Here is a 19,673-nt window from a genome sequence, read left to right as displayed (position 1 = left end):
CCACAGCACTAAAACACTTTTTGAACATGGGTTAATAACCACCCATGGAATTGAGGACAAGGAACTTTTCCACTGATTTCCACCTGGCACCTTCAGATCCCAGATAAACTGCCCTTGTTGGAAAATCACAATAATATAATACATCACAATAATATAAAATCACAACAATGTCCAACAATAATTTAACCAGAGGGGTGGTTGCAGCACCCTTATGTTACCAGCCTCAAATACCTACACCAAAAGTGAAGCCTAACTCCAGCACCAGCTTCCACTCGGATTCAAGATACCCTGTACACAAGTTCTTAAATGTTCTTTTGTCCAAAGTTTAACTGGTGAAGAAATATAGAATTGTCACAGATCAACACCCAGCTGACCTGGAAGGGTCAAGGACAGTTCCCTTTAGGAAGAGTAAGGAAGATACTTTTCCGTAACAAATGTGGTTAGGAACCGTTTGTCTAAAGGTGCTGTGCAACCTTCTGAGAACTCAAGGGCTGTAGACTCCTCCACAAAACTTCTGTAGTTAAGGGAGGTCAAGAAGATCCCGTTTTGCCACATAAGAACCAGACAGTAGGAGGAAAACAGAAAAACAGCAAACAAGAACCATTCGGAAAATGACACCCACAGCCCAAGAGTGACAGATCTCAGTGTCTCTGATGGGTGTTACCAACCTATGAACAGTTTTACTTGTAATGCTTTGTGCAACTGAGAGTGTTCCTGACTACATAACAGTGCAAAACCACCTTCCCGATCCTCTGCTGACATTTCCTTCTCTTTTAGACAACTACTCAGGCTGAGTGCAGAGCTCAGAATCCAGCAGAATAAAGGACCTATTGCCACGATCCAAGTGAATGCTTTTGTCTCCTGTTTCCTACTGGATGACAACTGCCTTCTTTGTCTGCAGGGACAATGAAACATTCTAAAGACACCCATCCAAACTGTACACAGAAGCCCATTCCAGAAGCAAGCATTTAAAAGGATGTGTGATATTTAAGACTTTCTTAAAATAGGTATTTTTCCATTTACTCCATCTAAGCCATAAAGTTTGCACTATAAACTTACTTTTCAAATCGCCTACTACATTATCCTAGGGCAACTAAAATTTTATCAGCAACTATACACCTTTTCCCTCCTTCTCATCCTGGAATAAAAAATCATCACTAAATCCAGTCCTTTTAAGCTTTAGCGATGTTTAAGTGTCAAAAATACTGTTGTACACCCATGTTTTAGCTTATAAAATAAAAACCTCCAACCTTTGAATGTGTAGAGCATTGCTCTACACATTCAAAAACATTTAAAACACTCTTTCTAGTTTGTGTTGCAACTGAAATTATTCTATCAGCTCTCCTCTTCACCCAAACACCACACAGAAATAACAACAAGATATTCCAATTTTTTCTTAATTGTTCTCCAAATTTAGCCAGGAACTCCTGCCATTTTCAAGATCACTTTTGTTCCAAATGAGTTCATTAAACCCATCCCTATAAACCATATCACTTACTCTTTAAATCAATGATAACCTTCCATTCACTTTAGTCATGTATGGTTTGAATCTAAACAAATGGCCAAAAAATATTATTCACTTTTTAAATTTGACTTATGAAACTTGCAGTAATTGCTAACAAACTCTTACTATCTCCACTGAATTCGTTATATCCAATTTACTTTTCGTTTCACTTCACTTTCAGGACAACTTTAACTAGAGAGGGCAGGACATGTTCTTGTGAATAGAGATACTGGCAGCTTGTAAAGTGTTCTTAAAATTTTCCCTTAGACTCAGATTTTTTTATTTTATTTATTTTTCAATCTTTGAGTCAATGGCCTTTTGATATATGTGCCTTCTTAATAAGAATATTTTTACCAGATGATTATTTCTTGCCTTGCTTACTTTAAAATGAACCGAATTTCTTGGTTTAAACTAGAAAGCCTAAGAAACATATCATAAGGATTCAAATTAGCCATCAAGTTTGCTTGGTTTGCTCAGTATGAGAATTGTTTTCTCTGAAACTGCTGAAGAAAACCCCTCAGGCTACGACAGGCTGACAGACTCCCTGACTCTTTTGCTTCAAAAAAGCCCAATGTTCTACAACAATCAGTGTCTCCAACCAGAAACTGTAAAGCATCATTTTTAATTTTTATTTATTGATGACAGACAAAGGTAAAAATATTTACTCCAATTGCACTTTCAAGTTCATAACTTTGGGAAATGTTGCTTACCTTTAAAAAAAAAATCCTGTGTGCTTTCTAAGAAAACGTCACACAAATATAACTAAGCCATTTTCCTTTGGAAACATCTTAGAAAATAAATTCTACCAACTTTAAAATAACATGAAAAAACACATATAAAGCAACTCTGAGATCTGCTTTGATAACAATAATGAAAAACCAATTTTCTTCCAATATCAAAAATTGGAAGTTCATGCTGAAAAGTCTTCAAAGTTTAAATACACCATATGAGACTTGTAGCATTTCACTTAAATGAATTTTAAATTTGGTTTACCTCTTAGAAAGACACACTATTGAGTTTTGCCAATTTTTAGGTTTCGTTCTAGTTCACAAAATGTTTAATTACCACCACAGAATCTATCCAAATGTTACCAATCTTTCACTGAGATTTTTATTTCTGGTGCCTTATTGATTTTTAACTCAGTGCAAACCTAGCAGTACATACATAGCAGGTATAAATTTAACATTCGTTGTTCACGAATGTTCAGAGTACCAAAGCTCAGACTTCAGACCCCTAGCTGAAAATAAATAGTTGATCTGTTATCCCAATGTGACAGAGAAAAGTAATTCCTAGCAATTCCACCATCAGTAAACACAAGACTATTGGCAGCAAAGAGCTCTATAATTAGAAGTAAACTCTACCAAAGTAAACTAACAAAGAAAACCCAGGAAGATAAATAATACACCATATGTTACCCATCTAACTAAATTTTTGTCTTTACAACTACTGCTTAATTGCTCAAAATTTGATTCACAAGTGCCTTCCTCGCAAATAAACTCACAGTGCTTTTAAACTGTCTCAGTGCAAATTTTCAAGCCTTGCTTTGATAGTCTTCGACTTCATGATAAAATATCAGCAACAAACATCTACCCCATCCTTTCATCCACAAGGGAAGCCCATCTCTTGCTTCTGAACTGAGAGGCACAGAGCAGGACTCTACTACGACCCACGGTCAGTGCTGACGCTGTGCAGCAAAGCACTGGCGCACTGGAGAGACCAGAATCATGAAGCCCCACTGAACTCCAGCGACAGGACCAGCCTGGTAGCACACGAGTTCTGGGTTATTACCACCATCCCCTAGCCAAGCATCAGTGTCAGAGCAAAAATTTGTTTATGCATTCTAAGTTGCTAAAGAGTCCAGTCAGTATATTTCATTATTTGCATCCACGCTGAGGTCACACGATGACCATACACAAAACCATCAGTGCAGAAACACCAGGCAGGGGAAAACCAGAGTCCCCTGCTTTCAGCAGAGGTCACCAGCTGTCCTGGAGTACCTGAAATGGCACCCTCCGTTTCCACAGCTGTCACACCTGCTGACTGACCCAAACGCTGAGCTCTGTCCAACTCTGCCCGATTTGCCTTTCAAACATGGACTTAAAACTACTACTGTTAGTCTTTGCCAAAGGGAGAGATTAAGCACTATTTTAAACCTTTAGGTGAGTCTCTGCATTAAGACATTCCATATACTTTTAACTCTGATCTTCCTTTCCTGTAAAAACAAGAAAACTTGCAGATAAGAAATCTGAAGTTACTGTCTTTTCCTTACTCTATTAAATAAAGATTTGGAGTCTGCTATAGTTAATACAGCATTATTCATGTTATATTGTTTGATCTACTCTTTGAAGAGGGGTATAAAGAAGGTGCCACACTAACCACTAGAGCTCTCATTGTTGTGGCTGGTAATCAACCTCGTCATTGGTACAGAATGGACAATTTGTTAAAAAGGTAAAATAAATACTATTTGTCTATGAAGAAAAAGGCTTCATCCTATGAAGTCCTACTACTGAATTTCACAAAAATACTCCATTTAGAAATATCTGGTCCTCAAACAAAGAACTGATTTGTTTTGAATCATCACTCTGCAGCACAACAAATAGTTTGTTTTTGAAACAGCTACAGATGAAATTCTACTGGTCCACTGAGTAACCTAAGAGTTTTAACAATTTTATCTAGTATGCTATGGAATTACTGAGTTTCTTCCACCTCTCTCAAGCAATCCTTTCATACAACAAAAGGAAGAAATGTATAAATAAGCACCTAACACTCTAAAAAAAGTTTCTACATATACACTGTGATTATCAGTAATGTAAATCATAAATATACAATACTTTATATGGTAATACAGGCATTTATATTACTGCAGTATTTTAAATTTATTATCTTTTTTCTCTTTCCCAGTTAAAAAAAACACACACACTGTTGTAAATCTGCTCAAAAAGGCCAGAACATCTGCAGGTAAGCACTTGCAAAATGCATACGTCTCAGCATGTACATATAACATTATACCATCCACATTCTTAGACATTAACACCAAGAAAACTCATCAGAACAGTAAACCAGACAGTGAGACTCTAATAATAACAACAGCAATGGGAAAGCCTAGCATACAATGTTTTTATAGACTTGGGAGATCCTGCCACTAACCCAGAGGGTGGGAAGAGGGTCTGGACCATGACATAAAACCACCACATTGTTAGCTGGCCTTTCCCCAAGCAGCTGCATGAAAGAAATCTTGGTGAAAAGTTACACAAAGAATGCTGTTACACAGCATTCCTGATCATCATCCACTGGAATCAAATTTCAAAGTAACAACTTGTATAGCAAAATCAAACGTTTTAAGCTTACAGAAAATTGTGGAAAAAGATTACTGCAAGACAACTATTTAAATGCAAGATGCAGTACATTAGATACAAGTGAATAATTTGCTTAAAAACCAGAATGTTCAGTAACTCATTATTATGAGAAGATAAAAGAACTGGGATTCAAAAAGCTATAATCTGTCCAACTGGTCATGATTTTATTTCCTCCTCACTGAATGTCAAAAAATCCAAAGGAAATTACTGCAACAGTTAAGGAAATATTACTGAACTGAAAGACCCAAAACTCTCAGATGCCAACAGTTCTCAAAGATCTTCAAACAAATGCTCACTTGTTACTTCTCTGTTTTTCAAAAAATGCATTCACATTTTATCCAACTACTAATCCATTTACCAATCTACCAAGCTTAAGGAAAATTAATCTTTCAATACCTTCTTACACTTAAGACAGCAAATCAATAAGCAACTCATATCAGGTTCTCTCATTTAAAAAAACTTTTATAATTTTAAATGTTTAAAACCACAGCGGTTCCCCTCAATGAACACGAATACCATCGAGGAATTCTGTCAACAAATATATACAGAGAGAAAAGTTCCTTTCTCAATTCAATCTTACTTTTCTACTTTTAGTATCAATAAGAAAATAATAAATAATTTTTTTAGAAAAACAGGTAATAGCCTAATGGAATTTATATAATTCCAGTCTCTGAACACCGAAGAAGTCCTAATGTTTATGTAAAAACAAAGTCCACAAATGCAGGAAGGATTATTTTTGTTCACAAAACTTAACCATAGCCCTAAGACAGTCATAGATATTAGGCAGACAAAATATTAAGATTTATTCAAAGCTAATTCCTAAAATTTCTTATGAATACCCCGCTCATAACTGTGCAATGTCCTATTACTCTTAAAAATTAACTAAATCAAATATGTAGCTAAATACAATCAACTCTTAACAATCCTTAGGACAGATAAACTCGTTGACAGATAAGCCACTGCACAGATCCTAGCCCAGATTCCACTCGGCTAAATCCAAGGGGATTTTTTCCAAGATCTCTGCGAGTGCAGAAGCAGAACAGCCACTTCCACACAGTGCGAGACTGAACACGCACGTGCAAACAGACCTTAGCTGCTCCTGCTCCAGGTCAGTTCAGGTCTCTGACAACAGAAAGCACAGGAGGGACACTGAAGCAGACTAGGACATATTCCACACAAATCCAGACAAAATGATCTCTTTGGGCTCACTTCGGGTTCTGATTACAGCACCAGCAGCCACCATCACCAAGCAGAGAACAGGCAGGCATCTGTGTGTGGTCTCCAGTGTACTCAGAAAGGTTACAGGAAGAGGTACTGGAAAGGTGAGCACAGAGTAACCAACCTCTGCCACCCCAGTTTGCAAATACCAAGTGGCATCAAACAAAACCATGAGATAACAGGTTCAAAAGAAACCCATGGACACTGATCAACTGCAGAATGCCTTGCCATGCAACATCATGGACACCAAACTTTTTGCGGAAGGGAACACTTCAATAGAGTGATGGACTTGTCTTTCATTAAACACAAAAATACCATGTCTGGAGCAAGATGTCCCAAAGCATAATTGCTTGTAGGCTGGGAAACTATTCTGAAAAGGCACACAAGACTCTTCTCAAGTATCTAGTTCACAATGACAAAGAGTGGAGGACAAACGTTGTTTGGCCTCCATGATATGCTCCTCTCCTCTTAGAGGATCAGTCTGTCACTTAAGTTCTCTCTAAAAAATAACAGCACTGCTCCAGTATTACCATATTTAAGGAATCACTGAAAACTGTAATTCTGTATTTGCCATAGATGACACTAGAGGACCCATATTAATCTGATAAGCACAACTAAGGCAGAGTCAAACAGGCTCCAAACAGAAATATAAAACCTAAAAAGCAAATCTAAAAACTTAGTGATCTCCAAAAGGCCAGATAAGCAGCAACAGGCCAGTAAAAGGAGGGGGAGCAGGAGGAAGAATGCACACAAAGGAACCTCACACTGGAGGGGAACAAAAAACTCAGAAGATACCAACACAACTACACCATATGCTACCATAATATGCAGTCAATTAATTATACTTATAGTCAGTTAATAATACTTATAAACACCACAAGTTTGATTCGCAGACTACTGTCATACCTGTAGTGCCCCGAGTTCTTAAAGGCAAGATAAGACCATTACAGAAGAGCTCTAAGATTAGGCTGCTTAAATTTACAGTTCTGCAGCTGACTTAAGACAGCTAATGTACAGGCTACTGCTAAAAGAAAACCCCTGGCCATTCCTTCTATCAGCATCAGCATGGGCAGCTAGGTCAGGCAAGCTAAAAACGAATGCAGCAGCAGAAGAAAAAGAACAGTTTTAAAAGCTAGTACCAGCACAAAGGAGGAGGAAACAATGTATAGCAAGGACCCTCACTGCAGTAACAGCATCTTACTACAGGTTAAGAAAATCATAGAACACTATAGTAAAAACTCAGTAGCCCATTAATCTTCTGAATATAAAAGAAAACACGGTACCTTCAATGCCCAAAACAGTCCTTCACTGTAAAGCAAATATCCAGAAGACTGTTAGAAAAAAAAAAACCCAGGAGCAGCAGGCCATGTGTGGGCTAAACTATCTGCATATTCAAAACAAAAAGCACACTTTATTTCTGGCTGCAAAATGAAGTTATTTGTTGCCAGAAGGCAGAAGGAAGAAAAACTTTGTATCACTGGCTTAAAATCAGCAATTTCTTCTCTTCTTCTGAAAAGCTAAGATCTTTTAATTATTTCTATACTTTGAGAAAGACTGCACAATTACAAGTTTAAAAACCTAGATCCTTACAAGGTTTTACCAGAAATGTTTTTACCAAGTTTCTTCTCAAATATCTGCATCTTTTTATGATTTGTTCGGCAACAAGAGGTGTAACAGCATCAAAAGATGAAGCATTAACCTCCTGAAAATGCCATTTTCAACTGGCAAGCCCATTATCTGATCTTCAACAGTATTTCTCTAAGTCTAAAAATCTTCTGGCACAATCTCTTGTCAGGCAACTCTTTCAAAAGAAAGCTGCAGGTAAGAATGTAGATTTCTGATATGCAACACCACTCCAAGTATTTTCCAAGGTGCACATCCTTCTGCAAAGCTACTATTTAAAGGACATTTGATCCACAAAGTAGAATTTGCTGTTTTCAACACTATGGGCAAGATTTGTTACAGAGGCTGAGTGTTTTCAGAAGAAAATATAAATTCTTAAGCCTCTCAGCTATGAAATTTTCAGTATGAAGCTTGAGTATTAAAATTATAGTACAGTGTTATATCTTTGCTATTTAGAGCATTCAAATCTTATAGAGTAAGTCACTTTCACACAAGAATTTACAACTACAATTAACAGAGCCATAAGAGAGATAACTAATAGGATGCTCACATTTTTGATGAACACTACCAAAGTTAGTTCTCAAGACTTCATGCAAAGAAAAAGTTTCAAAACCACCAGAGACAATAGCAAAGCATGCCCAAATACTACTTGAAGTACAAAACCAGAGAACACTTCAGCTACTTCATACTTCATAAATTTTACTGTATATTTCAAGATGTATGAGGCTTTCTTATTTCCTCTATTTGCTAAAAAGTGTCTAGCTGCCATTTCTAAAGAAATTAATTCAACACTGCATGTATCAACATGAGAGGAATAACAAAGAAGAGGAATAAGACTTAAGTACTGGGAACTAAGTTCAGTGATGTGTTTGAGTCAGTTGACACTACAATGGTAAACCTAGAACACATATATAAATAAATAAATTTTATTTATATATATATATATATGAACAGAGCAGTCAAAGGTACACAAGGGAAAGAGTAGATCAGCACAAACATGAACAGACCCTGTGTACCTGCAACTCAGCTGCAACAGAAATAGCAAAGGTGCATCAACACTAAGCTAAGATATAAATTAGGTGGAATATTGTGTACACAGCATAGAATCTGCAGAATACAATTTACATAGACTGTCCAAGTGAATTCCAGAATACAGCTCACACTGTGACCAGGCTATTTACAGGTAGATGATAGATGGGAATTTAGAAGTATGTACTAGAGAGAGAAGGCGGCATTCCAAAAGTGGTTGAAAAGTTAATTGAAATTTTTCACTCATATCACCCAGCTATTAGTATAAACATAATCAAGACAGGCTACTCAGTGGAGACTTTCTCTAGCAGTTCTACTCAGCAGGAGTAGAACTGATGATAACCTGAACAGTGAAACTGAAAGATGCAAGGGAGACGTGATCACTACTGCAACTTTCCAGCTCTAACTTCTTTGTTACAGAACCTATTAGTAAGTCAGGCATGAAAGAGTCAAGCTTTGAAAATGCACTGGTGCATTCAGTCTGGGCTATAGACATAAAAATTCCACCTTCCTAAATGAATGGTGCACTTTCAACAGCTTTCTATAAATGCTCAGGCTCTACCTAAATATACCTAAAATTCATCCATTTCACCCATTAAATCTTATATTAAAATGCAGTTTTTCTATTGTAACTTTTTTCCTAAAAAGGAAACTAAGAATAAAGATAGATGTCCTCAAAGTAAATTGAACCTAAAGTGGACAAATAAGGGTTACTGTAAAATAGCTCTCTCTTTCCAAAGCAGTCAATGTTTTCTTTTAGTTTAGGGTCCCTATTATTTTTTTTCCCACAGATTTATTTCCCTCATACAGAATAAGAGAGTTCACAAAAAGCAAGAATAAAACTTACCCCCATTATCTGTTCTCTTTAAAGCACCATCCTTATGAGGGCATAATTCACATCTCTAGGAAAAAAAGCAAAAATAAAATAAAAAAATGGAATGATCATAGAAGCATTGAAAAAGAAACCACACATATTAAAATTGTTATCTGATATTAAGGAAGCAACCATTCTTTAAAAGTGAATGGGTATGTTTCCCCTTAACCTTTACTTGAATATTAATGTTAGTTTGCAAAAAATAAAGCTTTGTCCTCCAGATCTTGAAACGACACACATTAAAGCTATTCGCAGTTCTATCTCCAAGATTTTCTTCCTGGACTCCACACCTTGGAATTCAGGAGACAAGTCTCCAAAAACCATAGCATAGGGTAGACTTAAAAGCCAAGAAGCTTGGACACAGTCCAAAACCTCCCTACTGTATTTCCTTCTCTTAGCTTCTCTGTATTGACCAAAATGGTCAATCACGAAGAAGTGCTGTGGATATGATCAGCACAGGTGCACAGAACCATGGCTGGCTACACCGGCTCTGCTGACCCCCACTTATCCTGAGAAAAGAAAACAAACCTCAGTCTGAAAAATTGCCAATTGTAGCAAGACTACATGTTTGGAAATAAGCAGTTTGGTCACAGAATGACTGAATAAGCTGGGTTGCAAGGGACCCACAAGGTTCATCAAAGCCCCACTCTTAACCCTGCACAGCACCATCCCAGGAGTCATCCCAATGTGCCTGAGGGTATTGTCCAAATGCGCCTGGAACTCAGTCAGCACTCTTAGGGCTGGGACCACTTCCCTGGGGAGCCTGTTAAGTGTGCAACCATCCTCTGGGTGAAGAACACTTATCTGATATCCAACCTAAACCTCCCCTGACAGAACCTCAGACCATTCCCTTGGGCCCTGTCACTGGTCACCACACAGAAGAGATCACTGCCTGACCCTCCTCGTCCCCTCATGAGGAAGCTGCAGACTCCAATGATGTCTTCCCTTAGTCTCTTCCAAGGTGAACAACCCATGAGACCTCAGCTGCTCCTCACACGGCTTCCTTTCAGTGCCCTTCACCATCCTCCTGGCCCTCCAACAGTTTAATGTCCTTTTTATATTGCAGTACCCAGAACTGCCCCCAGCACTCGAGGTGAGGCCACCCCAGTGCAGGGCAGAGCAGAGGGGACAATCCCCTGCCTTGCTGGGCTGTGCCTGATGCCCCCAGGACAGGGTTGGCTCTCCTGGCTGCCAGGGCACTGCTGGCTCAGGTTCAACTTGCCATGGACAGGACCCCCAGGGCCCTTTCCACAGGGCTGCTCTCCAGCCTCTCATTACCCAGTCTGTCTGTACATTCAGGGTTGCCCCAGCACAGGTGCAGAGTCTGGCATTTGCTGTTCTTGAACTTCATATTGTTGGTGATTGCCCAGCTCTCTAATTTATGAAGGTGTCTCTACAGGCCCCTCAAGGGATTCAATAGCTCCTGCCAGTTTTGTATCATCTGCAAACTTGCTTAGTGTCCCATCCAGTCCTGGGTCGAAGTCATCCATGATGTAATATTCTTCCAACATACACCAGGATCACAACAGAATCATTTTTCTGCTATCACCGCCTCCTATCAAGTTCCTAATACCATGTTTATCTTGAAGTGTCCTAGAGCATGCGAACCAATTCCAAACCAGAGATGACAAATTACCAGATTTGACACACATTCCACTTCAAGTGCTCCAAATTACAAGTACAGGAACACCACTATACGGGATTCTACACCTAGGAATCACCATATTACAACCTTTATATATTTCCAGATTAGGGACAACTCAAAGCATACAAATCTAATAATCTTCTTACGCAAATCAAGATCATCAGATGCAAACTTAATACCATATGCTTCAAACAGAGTGGGACACCTGTTCTTTTTGCTGTTCCCTGAACAGTGCTATTCTCCATTACCAGCTAACTGACAAGACAGCAGATAGAGGAGCCTATGATGCTAGAAGTGCCTCAGAAACAGATTGTGCAAACCTATTTGAGGAACTAGAAATTCCATTCTTGAAATTCTTATGGCTAAAGTATATCTCAAGGAATATCTTGACCCATATGAAACTTGTAAGACTATTGTTCTTAACCTGTAAAAAATGTATATTAGCAGCAAAGAGGCTTTCAGGGTGGGTAAATATAGAAAAAAACTTGTACTTTTTTTTCTCAGTGCAGTAGTATAAAAAGCTGCACACAGAAAGAAGAATCTTTAGGACCATAGCCTTCTGTCTTTTGTTTCAGTCATCTCTCACACTCACTAAAATGATAAGCAATTTATTGAAAGTCGGTATTAAGTCTATGGTGAAATTTAGATATAAAAGCGGCTGAAAAAGTCTTAATCATTCTGCAAGTTGCGTGCAGACTTGGATCATTACACCTTTTTTTTTCAGTCAAGATACTGAAATGAACTAATCAGTAATTTTAAACAAAATCCTACATATGCAGCATAGTTGTAAGCTGTATCTTAACACTTCAGCTTCCCAAATATTAAATACTAAAGAGCTGAGAGACATACAGTAGCAACAGTTTCATTTCAGTGAATGTCTCATACACTGAACGAGATTCCTAAAGAAAGAAGCCTGATATGTATTGATGGTCACACTGCAATAGTTTTATCCCATTCCAAAGCTGCAAGCTGGCAACTTAAAGCCCATGAGACCAGGTGATGTTAACAGCTCTGAGAAGAGAAGCTGTTAACAGCTTCTACTTTGCCCCACCTCTGCAAGCCTATGGAAGTCTGACATACATTTTCACTAGTGGCAAAACCAGTTTAGGAGGTTCTCTTCTTCCCTTCACCTCCCCCTCATTAATTTCTCCCTCCACCATTCCCTCAGCTACTGACAAAACTATGTGTAGAGCTGCGCCTTAGATCAGTGAAATAGAATGAAATAAACTTTTTAACGTTTTTAATTCAGGTCATATCACTGATGCAATTTAAGTATAATCCTACAAGCAGTTGCATCAGCAAAACTGAAGGCATGGAGCCACAGCACTGCAGCACCAGTAATTAAAGAATTAGCAAGCTTCTGGTGCAAACTTTACCACAAAATAAATCAAAATGGTCACAGGACACTAAGATGCAATGACTTGAGCCAGTCCTTTATGCAGAAGAGTTAAGCATGCTCCATTCAGTCTCATCAGCTTCACCTCATTTATTTTTGTCTCCTATGTCTACAAGGACTCAGGTTCCTCATTAATCCTCTGCAGTGCTAGCTGCAACCAGTAAGAGCAGATGCAAGACAGAAAACTGAAGTGGAGGAGGAAGCTTTGACAGTGGAAGAAAACTTGGGTGCAGAATTGCATTCATCTCTCATGGTGCTGACAATTGGCAACTCTGCAGAGATATTTGTACTTGGATGACACAGAGCACTTCTGGTGCCATGAAATCTGGCTACAATCTGCAAGTAGCACCCTAGTAAGCTAACAGAGCAGACCTGGAGCCTTTCTACTCCCTTTCTCTGCTTTAGCAACCTAACTCCTCCCCAGCCTTCACTCTCAGATTCTGTCACCCATTTCTGCTCTGTCAAATTTCAATACACACCACGTAGTAAAACCAGGAGCTTTGCCAGGTGGAAACAGTGAATCTCATGCCTTGAGACAACCAGCTAGCAGAGAATTTTATTTTCTTTAAACTAACACTTTATTACTAGTTCTAAAATGGACGGAATAATATTTTGATCTTTTTATCATTTATTTGATAATGCAATACAGTATATGGAATAATCTGATGATCCATACAGATGGTCTCTAATATTTGATCACATGGACCATGACAGGACTCTTTTCTCCACTTCTGTGTTATAAGTCTTATCTCTGGCAACAGATTTATTGTCTGAGCATTCAGAGACACTGTGGGGAACTTTTAAACCAGCTGTGCAGAGCAGAGGGAGTGGGCAGCAGGGGCAGATACAATACCCACAAGATACCACAGCAAACAGGGCAAGCTGCTGTGACTGATCAACAATTCAGATAAACATCATCAGGTTAAGCAGTGAACACTACAGAGGCTGATTGTGACCCTAGAGATTGTGACCCACATGTCCTTTTTGGTGCTAAAGGCCCTAGTCCAATACAAGGAGGTGCAGCAGCACATGTGGTGCTGTAGGTACAGACAGCTGAACTAGATCTGAAGAGAATGAAGAGACAAATAATGACAGAAGGAACATAATGAAGTTGAAGAAAATGACATCATCCTTTTTCCTTCCTGTCCTTACAGAGTGTAAGGACATCTCATTTTGGCAGCTCTTGGAGGAGACTAAGTTCATGGATTTAGCTTCTGTCCAGGCAGAATTGGGGTGAACTCTCAGCAGGAATGGCTTTGGACTGCGAGGTCTCCTGTTGAGGACTAAAGTGAAACCAATCTCAAAGCTGTGAAGCTGGAAGTCTGACAGCATGACTGTCACAACTCACTTCTGAGCTACATAAACAGCAATTTAATTAAGTAAACAAAGACTGATCCTATACCTTTAGCATTCAGGCAAATTGAGATTGCCCGGGTCTCATGAAAAACCCATTGCCTCCTGAGGAGACCAGTCTTTAAAATCCAGCAGAGAACTAAAATTAGAAGCATGAGAGATCAATGCAGAAAAAGAAAGACACTTTTTATCCCCTCAACATTATTAAAAAAGTAAAAATAAACAAGAAATAAAGAACTTAAGTAATAACAAAAAAACTAAAAGCAAAACAAAAAAAAAACCCAGAGGTGTCCACTAAAGATATCCACCAGAAAAAAGCAGCAAGAATGGAAGACCGAAGTAAAACAAGGAGCTAAATAATTCCAGCTTCCCATATTGAATCAGTTACAGTCCAACTTGGCTCCACTGCACAGTGGTATAAAGTGTTCTTCCTCTAGCCTAGATAAATATGCCTTTCCTTTTTAACCAGGACTAAGAGCTACCTTAACCAGCATTAGGTAACACTATACATGTATCACTTTTCAAGTCTCTTTGGTAAACCTAGCTCTACCAATTTTTCAACTGGAAAGGCTTAGAGAAACTGATTCAATCTAAGAGACTACCTTATTCATGTTGAAATGAAGGGCAAGAGCAAAAGGCACACGTTAAATAGGGAAGATAAAGAGAGACAGGGACAAGACTATACAAGCAGGAGAGAAGAAAAATAGTAACAGGAATATAAAACTGTTCTTCCCTCAGGGTTCTGAAAATTTGGAGCACATTCATAAAGCATCATCTGCAGACATCCATTATATGCTGTCTCTTGTTATAAGGAAACAAAGGTCACTGAATTCTTGTGCAAGTAATTTACTGAACTGTGGCCCAAGCTAGGCCATTGGAACCATTCACCTGAATAATGACTGTCAACCAAGTTAAATCCTGCAGGACTGAATTCCCAGCATTGCAATGAGGCAATAAAACGTTTCTTTCAATGTGACCTGTTAACCTAAAACACAAGATCTACAGCAGATTAAACAGACCACAGTTCCTTAAAGTTAGCCAAGACATCAGGCTGCAGTTCCAGCTGACTTTACTACAGGCTCACTTTAAGGTAGCATAATTGCACTGTGCTGCCACAAGAAGATCACTGACCATCCCCTGCTGTGTCCTTTCTACTCTCTTCCTTGCTCTAGGAAAAGCATCCAATTGACTATATGGAAATCCTAACCAGCAACCTAATTTTTTTTTTTTCAGTCAGATCACTTCTTTGAGCCACCTTTCCGTAAGGCTACATGCAGAACATGGGATAACAAATGTAACGGGAACACAGACAGGTGGTCAGGAAAGGATATAAAGGGTGTAACTACCTTATTTGGGAGATGGCATCATCTACACTGCCTACAAATCAGAGTGGAAGTCTAACCAAAGGCCTTAGCTTAAATAATAGAGAAAGAAAGCAAGCAGGAAAGCAAGCAGGAAAGCAAGCAAGCAAGCAAATACTTGAAACAGACTAATTTTATGTTGGTAGTAACACAGACAGATTTCTTGCTCAATTTTGTTTTGATATTTCCCTGACATTCTTGTATTTCAAGATTGTCAACAGGCATCAGCCATACATGCAAAACGTTGCATTTGGAAGCTTAAATTCCCTGTCAAGGTGCATATACCCAGCATGACACACTTCCAGAACAGTTTTTATTCTCCAAAGTACATTTTGATCACCGAATTACTGTTTCATACTGCTTAACAACAGGAGAAAAAAGCCAAAACCCCAAGCCATAACACTATTTAGCTGAAAGAAACAACTCTATGAGATTGCAATACATGATCCATGAAGTTACAAATAACAAAAATAGCGAATTACACACAATCAGTATAGTAGTTCTTGAACCTCAATACTCAACCTCTTTCAATTTTTTTCATTAATAGGAATTAAAAGTTATCAGTCAAAACATTTTATTCTGTTGCTTCTGTTAATCATTAAACAAACAGAAGAATGGTTAAATCCGCTTGTTGTTGCAATTTTAGTTAACATTTTAGTGAAAACGTGAGCTGGAAGACAGAAGCAGAGAACAGAATGGAGTCCCCACAACCCAGGAGGAAAATTATCAGCGACCTGCCATGCCCATTTAGACAGCCACAAGTCTATGGAGCTGGATGGGATCCACCCAAGGGTAGTGAGGGAGCTGGAAGAACAGCCTGCCAACTCACTTTCAACCATTTGCCACCAGTCCTGGCTAACCAGAGAGGTCTCAGTTGATGGAAGATTAGCAAGTGAGTCACCTATCTACAAGAAAGGTTGAAAGGAAGATCCAGGGAATTGCAGGACTATCATTCCGACCTCAGTGCTAGGGAGGTCATGAAGCAGATAACCTTGAGTGCCATCACAGGGCATATACTGAAAAACCAGGAAAATCAGGCCCAGCCAGCATGGGCAGATCCTGATTGACCAATCTGATCTCCTTTTCTATGCTAAGATGACCCACTTAGGGGATGAGTGAAAGGCCCTGGATGTGCCTACCTGGACTTCAGGAAAGCCTCTGACACCATTTCCCACTGCAGCTCCTGCAGAAACTGGCTGCCCATGGCTTGGCTGGGTGCTCTGCTGGGATGGCCGGGCCCAGAGGCTGCTGGAGAATGGAATCACAGCCAGTGCTGCTCCCCAGGGCTCAGTGCTGCCACCAGCTCACTTGAATATCTTATCCATGATCCCCAGGAGGGATCCAGGGCCCCTCAGTCACTCTGCACACACAGCAAGTTGGGTGGCAGTGCTGATCTGCTGGAGGCAGGAAGGCTCTGCAGGGGGATCTGCACAGGCTGCACTGATGGGGAGAGCCCAGAGCTCTGAGGTTCAACAAGGCCCAGAGCCTGTGCCTGCTCCTGCCCTTGGCTCACAGCAGCCCCTGCAGTGCCACAGCCTGGGCCAGAGTGGCTGGAAAGAGCCAGGCTGGAAAGGGACTTGGGGCTGCTGCTCAGCAGCAGCTGAACAGGAGGCAGCTGTGCCCAGGGGCCAAGAGGCCAAAGGCATCCTGGCCTGGAGCAGCAACAGTGTGGCCAGCAGGAGCAGGGCAGTGACCAACCCCTGCACTGGGCACTGCTGAGGCCACACCTCAAATCCTGGGGTCAGCTCTGGGTTCAGGCTGATCAGAACAGGCTGCCCAGGGAAGTGGCAAACTCACCATCCCTGAAGTGTTCAAAAGGCAGGTGAATGTGGCACTTAGAGACACAGTTTGGTGCCGAGTTACAAGCTGGATTTGATGACCATAGAGTTTTTTTCCAACCTTAACCACTAGATAATTCTATAAATCATTCAAATTCTTATGACTTTTTTAAAATTAACCTAGGAGGAAAGAGTCAATTGCCAAGCCTTTTATTGCTTTACTTCTGAAATTTGCTTTCAAATACACCTATTTTACAGCATGCCGTGCTACTGGTATTTCTGTGCATATCAAAATGCACCAACTCAACACCTTCCCAAAGCACATGGACAGATTTACAAAGGTAAGCAAAGCAGCTGATCAGACGGTTGGTTTCTAATCTAATCTGGATGGCTTTCCAACTGGCAGCCCATGATGCTCTTAGCAGCCCTGACTCCTACTCATCAGTAGCTGCAACTGACTGTGTTCAGATGCTCATATCCAGTTCTGTGGTACAGCTTCACTTGCCTTCACCAGAATTCCACAACATTTTGTCTCACCCTAGGGCATTACCAGAAAAAAAGACACCTGAAGAAGTCACCTATAATAGTCTTTAATGTATCTAAGATCATCTTTCTCAATCCTACAGACTTCAAATATGCTAGGTGGTCTTAAATACTACTACTTCAAATAATACCTTAATAATAATAATACCCTAATAATATCTTAATATGGATCCAAAAACTGGTTTAGAAGGGTAAAGATCTTGATATGGGTAGTTACTTTAGTTAAAGCAAAATAATTTAATGCTGGCAGACACATAGCTATTGCTGTCAAAAACATAAATATTCTGAAAAAAAAGACTATTTAGAAAACTGCTCTGAACACAAAGTTTATTAAAAATCACATCTAGAGTTTCAGTTATTCCATACATCATTCAACCTATGCATAACCGTTTGAAGTTTATTCACTTTTTTCAATGAAAATTTATCTTCTACACTCAAAATGTTCTCGTTAATTATTTTCCTTCTCCCCTAAAGGATCTTAAATTAGTATTTCATTGTCTCCAGGGTAAAGAATCCTATATTTTCTAATTTCCTTTCATACTTTCCACATTCTTCTTACCCTAGTGTGTTTTCTTCAATAGGAAAAAAAAAAAGTAAAAATATAACACATGTGCATTGGAATGAAAACACTAAAGACAGGAAAAATTCTCTTTTCTCCCTAATAAACCTGAAAAATTTTGGGGTAATTGTAGTGATTAATTTGTGTTAGGTTCAGAAAAATATGGTACTGAACAACCAATGTAAACACAGCTCTGTCTATAGAGAGATACTAAAAGACTTTAGAATGATTCTAAAGACATTTCAATGAAAGTGTGCTAATTGAAATTAGGAACCACAGACAACTAGATTATAGTTAATAGAAAATCTAACTCAAATTCAGCTAATCAGACGCTATCTGCAGAAAAACAAGTATCTTAGAGCCGACAAAGGAACAGTGTTTGCAAGACTAGACAACAAAAGGAAAAACCTGCAGACAATTTGCAGAGTAGTACAAACCAGTACACTGCTGCCAAGACATTTTTATCTGGAAATTTAGTTCTTCGCATAAATTCTATCAGTAGATGTGAATTTACAGGCAGTTAGCACAAGAACAGACCCAGCAACAGGATGTGCACCAGACTGACCACATCTACATCTGCTGGCAAGAGCTGACCCTCAGCCCTCACAGCAGCATCTCATCTTTCTATTCCCTGCTTCAAGCCATCCTCAACGAAGCAAGATCCCTACTGCCAACACACAAACACTAACCAGGGCAGATCAACATCCCAGCCCTTCAAGACTCCACAAAGTCCAGTAAAACTCACAAGCATTTCCAGCAGCTGCTGAAAATTACTGAACCTCTATTCACACCAAACTTAGGCCACCTATTCACACCAAATCTTTTTACTCTGATATTTTACTGATAATTTCTTTTGTGCTTTTTCTTTAAAACCAATTAGGTACTATGAAAATTCCCATTAAAAAATTCTATTTTAACATCCATGCTTTGTAACACTTGCCAGAGTCAAAAGTTGATTTTTCCCCTGCTCAATACAGCAAAAAGGATGAGCTGCTTTAGGAACACATGGCCCAGCCAAAGAAGAGACTTCTATCTACAAAACCAAATCCACACTTCCTTACTTTTCAGTTTCTAAACTACAGTGGGATAGCAATATATTTTATCAATATTCTCAACCTATGGTATCTTCAGACCTTATAAACCCTATGTAAAATACCCACAAAATAGCCACCTTCGCTATTTTGATCAGAATTACTCTATAAATGATAGCTTACAACCATGGCAGGACTTGAAGTGGAAGTCAGCAAGGAGCTAACTACACAATTTCTTAAATATCCAAGAAGAGGCAAATTAAAGTTGCAATGTTTCACCATGATTCATACCAGACTCCAGTGTTCATAAACCACAATGAAGAACCAACAGGAATCAAAGCATCTTCTGCCACATCCAAGAATCCCCAACTGGCTGACATCACTAATAGAGCAAACCAGTGCA

General features: G+C 39.2%; 1 protein-coding gene across 4 annotated transcripts in view; it reads right to left on the bottom strand.

The window, feature by feature from the left end:
- The window catches only part of MLLT10 (MLLT10 histone lysine methyltransferase DOT1L cofactor), a 125,827-nt gene that overhangs the window by 93,552 nt on the left and 12,602 nt on the right, over window positions 1–19,673 (bottom strand). For all 4 annotated transcript variants that reach the window (XM_063413641.1, XM_063413612.1, XM_063413623.1 and 1 more), the window contains exon 4: window positions 9,578–9,632. In XM_063413641.1, the coding sequence (XP_063269711.1) occupies window positions 9,578–9,632 (55 nt within the window). The remainder of the gene's footprint in view (window positions 1–9,577; window positions 9,633–19,673) is intronic.

Source organism: Prinia subflava, chromosome 1, assembly GCF_021018805.1.
Source record: "Prinia subflava isolate CZ2003 ecotype Zambia chromosome 1, Cam_Psub_1.2, whole genome shotgun sequence".
In the NCBI taxonomy this organism is placed as follows: Eukaryota; Metazoa; Chordata; class Aves; order Passeriformes; family Cisticolidae; genus Prinia; species Prinia subflava.
The sequence above is the reverse complement of the archived record's forward strand: the minus strand, read 5'-3'. Positions and strand labels throughout refer to the sequence as shown.